General features: G+C 49.4%; 1 protein-coding gene across 2 annotated transcripts in view; it reads right to left on the bottom strand.

Moving 5' to 3' along the window:
• NIPSNAP1 (nipsnap homolog 1 (C. elegans)) overlaps positions 1-4,216 on the bottom strand; it is a 19,144-nt gene that overhangs the window by 8,576 nt on the left and 6,352 nt on the right. For both annotated transcript variants that reach the window (XM_008575541.1, XM_008575542.1), the window contains exons 2-4: positions 2,408-2,535; positions 2,166-2,211; positions 1,798-1,892 (exon numbers count right to left, since the gene is read on the bottom strand). In XM_008575541.1, the coding sequence (XP_008573763.1) occupies positions 1,798-1,892; positions 2,166-2,211; positions 2,408-2,535 (269 nt within the window). The remainder of the gene's footprint in view (positions 1-1,797; positions 1,893-2,165; positions 2,212-2,407; positions 2,536-4,216) is intronic.

The following is a 4,216-nucleotide window of genomic DNA, read 5'->3' as shown; positions in this document are numbered from 1 at the left end:
GGATCCCATATAGGGATGGCCGGTTGCTCACTGGCTGAGCGTGGTGCTGACAACACCAAGTAGAGGGTTAAGATCCCCTTACCAGTCATCTTTAAAAAAAAAAAAAAAAAAGTCCGGATCCCATCTCTCAAACTTAATTTCACAACTAGCAAATACTTAAAAGAATCCAAGGAGTACTGCTGGAACTGATCGAGTCGTGCCTAAAATGGGAAAACTGTAGTGGCTGAAACTGAAGGCAATTTGCTTTTCTCTTATTCCCTTATCAATATGTCAATGCTTGTTACTGACACAGAATAAATGATTAAGATCTCTCTCTCTCTCTGTAGGTCACAGATTTTCTTAAAGACACACAATTATCAGGGCTGTCAAAAGATACGTTAAGTTGTCTTATGAGGTAGTGTGCTCCCCATTGATGGGAGTATGCAGGAGAAGTTGAGAGCCCTGTCTGTCAGAGCTGTGCTACGCACATGGTCTAAACCAGCACTGTCCAAAAGGATTTTCTGCTACAGTGGAAATGTTCTATAGCTGTGCCGTCCAAGATGGTAGCCACGAGCCACACGCAGACACTAGTGGGCACTTGAAATGTGGCCAATGTGATTGAGGGACAGAATTTTTAATTTTATTTCATTTTGACTAATCTAAATTTATCTGTTTGTTTGTTTCTGGCAGCTGGCCAGTATGGGGATCCAAACCCTTGACTCTGGTGTTAAAACACCATGCTCTAATCAACTGAGCTAACTGGCCAGCCCCCTTAACTAATCTACATTTTTTTTTTTTTAAAGATGACCAGTAAGGGGATCTTAACCCTTGACTTGGTGTTGTCACCACCATGCTCACCCAGTGAGCTAACCGGCCATCACTATATGGGATATGAACCCATGGCTTTGGTGTTATCAGCACCACACTCTCCCAAGTGAGCCACGGGCCGGCCCCAACTAATCTAAATGTAAATTTAAATTAATTAATTTAAAATCTAAATATCCAAGACCCCTATGAGTGGCTGAGATGCTGAGTCAACCAAATTCATGTGTGGGTCCTAGCAGCTTGTGCCAACTTTGGTGGGTATGCTGGCATAAGATGGAGTGTGCTGGGGTGCCCCTGGGAAGCTGTAAGGAACCAGATTAGACAAGAGCCCTCGTTTAACTCACAAATATGTGCTATATACTGGGGATTCCATGGTGAAGATGGCCATGGGCCCTGCCCCCCCAGAACTTCTCACCTATATGGGGAGACAGACAAGAATACAGGCAGCTATAGGGGTGCATGATCAGGACGTGAAGAAGCAAGTATTGGGGGGTAAGAAGCCAAGGGAAGTGCCTGACCCAGCCTGGGTGGAGAGAATCTGGGGAGGCCTCCAGGAGGAAGTGATGTCTACAGCAAAATAAAAGATTGAATAAAAGATGGGGTGGCATCTCCCTTGCTCACTTTATTAAGGCAGGCAAGGGAAAAAGAATGCTTCAGGTAGAGAAAGCATTAAAGCTAGAGAGCAAAACTTGTTGATATGAGGAACTGAAAGAAGTCCTGGATAGGACAACGCAGGGAGCAAGGACGATGTGGCAAAATGAGGCTGGAAGCTCGGCAGGGAAGGACTCACAGGCCTCATGAGCCACCCCAAGGGTAGAGGGGAACCACAGCAGGTATTTGAGCAGGGGAGTGAGGAAATGAGGTTTGCATTTAGAAAGATCCTCCCTGCCCCAGCTGCTGTTGGAGAGAGGGTGTGGAGGGCAGCCAGGTGTGAGAGGTGATGGATGCCTGGGCTGCACAGCCACAGTGGTGCTGGGGAGGTAGGCACCTCACCTGCCTGGTCCTGCTCCCCATACCATGTGTTCCAGTTGCCTACAAGCGAGCAGGGGTAGTCCTCATCCAGGTGCAGCTTGGGTAGCACAGCCTCCCTGTGGGAGGAGCACAGAGAGAGGGCAGGGCTCCCATCAGCCACTAGGGCCCCTGAGATAAGGATTCCAACTCAGGCCCCCAGGCTGGGCCTCAGTCTCCCCATCTCTAAGATGCAGAGGCTAGACAAGACATCCTTAGGACTTCCAGCTCTGAAATCTACATCCCCTGGATTTCTGCAAGGAGAATGGCGCAGAAGATGTTCTGAGGCTTGCTGGGATGGAGTCCCCCACCCAAGTAGGGGCTGGGACAGGGGAATGAAAGAATATACTCACGTCAGGCTGTTGTAGGCATCCAGATACTCAGGCTTCACATTGTGAACTGCAACAGAGGTCAGAGGGCAGGAGGTGAAGCAGGGTGTGTGTGTGGTGGGAAGCGGTCTGGGGTGGAGGAGCCCATCAGGGCCAGGGCTCCCAGGGCAGTGCAGGATATCCCAGACCCTCTCATCTCCATGCTGGAGCACACAGGCCCCCAGAGCTGTGAGAGGGCAGGGTTGGCCAGCTTAGCAGCCACTCACACTGGATCTTGTAGAGGTTGCTGGTCTCTTTTTTGGATAGCAAGGTGGAATGGGCATCCTTCCGGGGATCCACCTTGTGGACAAAGAGGGAACGGAACCAGCTGCCTTCATTGTCCTTGGAATAGAAACTGTAAGACAGAGGAGTTCAGGGGAACACACAGGCAAGCCCCAGCAATTCCATCTGCTCAGATGTCCTGCTTCCCCAGGCTGGTGACCCACATTTCTGGGAAGAGGGCCAGGGAATCCTGTGGCAACTCCAGAGTGTGAAATGCTATCAGAGTCAGCTGGGTAAACCTGGTCTCTTCTACAGAGACTCCAGCTGCCCGGTCGGCATCTTGACACTCTACAGGGCCTCATGAGACCAGGAGAGGCAGCCCCACCTCCAGCCTCCCTGCCTACACTATGCCCCCTTTTAAGAGGGCCACATACTTGGATAACACAACCGTAGCCTCTTGCCAAGAAGATCACACCCACACCCACCTTGCCTGATGCCCAAAGCCCTTGACAACCCAACCTATCTTGTCAGCCTCCCCTCTTGTCCCCCCTACCTATACATCCCACTCCCCAGGTGTGCTCTTCCCTGAACACACTTTCACTCTGTTCTTTCTTTACAAGTTCTGTCCCCTCTGACGAAAAGGCTGCACTCACTGTCCTCCCCTCTTCAGCAGTGTTGCATGTGGCTTGTGTCCCCTCCCAGATCCCACAAATGAAGAGCCAAAGACAAATAAGCCTTGTCCTTAAGGAGGTCACATTCCATTAGAATAAATGGGCCTCAGAACACAATTCCCACCAGGGGTCTCTGAGAAAGCCCAGGTGAACAAGCCTTAACTCTGTCCCCGGCGGTCTGAGCAGACTCTACAGAGGAGGAGGTGAACTGGCCAGTCTTATCTCCAGGGCTGATTTGGCAGATGGGGGTGTAAAAGGCACTGCAAGATGCATTCACTCATCCAGCACTTGCCCTGCCCACCTCCACAGGGTACTATGAGAATGAATGAATCAATGAATATGATTCTGTGCTTGGCACATGTGGACTGTGGCTCAAAGTAGGGGGACAAGTCCTGCCAGATTGGAACTGTACCCCCAACACACACACACACACACACACGTACACACACACACACATACACACACACACACACAGCTGGGGCAGCGCTTATTTTGAAGCTGACAAAGGCTGCCAATCTTTCCGCTCCACAGCCTTGGTGCAGCTTGTAGCTGGACCAGAAAAGTAAGTCTCCTGCTGGACAGATGATTCCTAGCCAGGAAGCCTGGCAGTGGGGGCCCTGGCCACTCCTTTTCCAAGCCTTTTCTGTGGCTAGGACAAATGTCTTACAAATAAAAACATTAACTTTTTTCCAATCTATGGAACAGCCATTGGGACTGATGAAATGAAAGAATCATCGTAAAGTGGTGATACATTTATAAGAGCTTAGAGAAAGATGAGAAATTATTTGCTCCAAACTGTTAATACTGCTTACCTGGGAGAGGGGAGAGGGAGATGGTTAAATTTTTCTTCATTCATTATAATTTTGTATAAAGCTAAAAAATATTGTTTTAAGATTTCTGAATTCATGGGCTCTTTCGGTCATGGTGCATATACAAAGGTACTTCAATAAGTTCACGGAAAGATTTACATTATCTTTTTTTTTTTTTCCCCTTTTTGTCTTTTTTCGTGACCAGTAACGGGATCGCAACCCTCGGTGTCGCGCCCGTACCGCGACCGGCAACAGGATCACAACCCTCGGTGTCGTGCCCGCACCGAGCTCAACCAGTGAGCGGACTGGTCTCTATATGGGATCCAAACCCTCG

This window comes from Galeopterus variegatus, unplaced genomic scaffold (assembly GCF_000696425.1).
Source record: "Galeopterus variegatus unplaced genomic scaffold, G_variegatus-3.0.2 Scaffold1204, whole genome shotgun sequence".
Classification (NCBI taxonomy): domain Eukaryota; kingdom Metazoa; phylum Chordata; class Mammalia; order Dermoptera; family Cynocephalidae; genus Galeopterus; species Galeopterus variegatus.
Note: the sequence above shows the minus strand (reverse complement) of the source record. Positions and strands in the feature narration are given on the sequence as shown.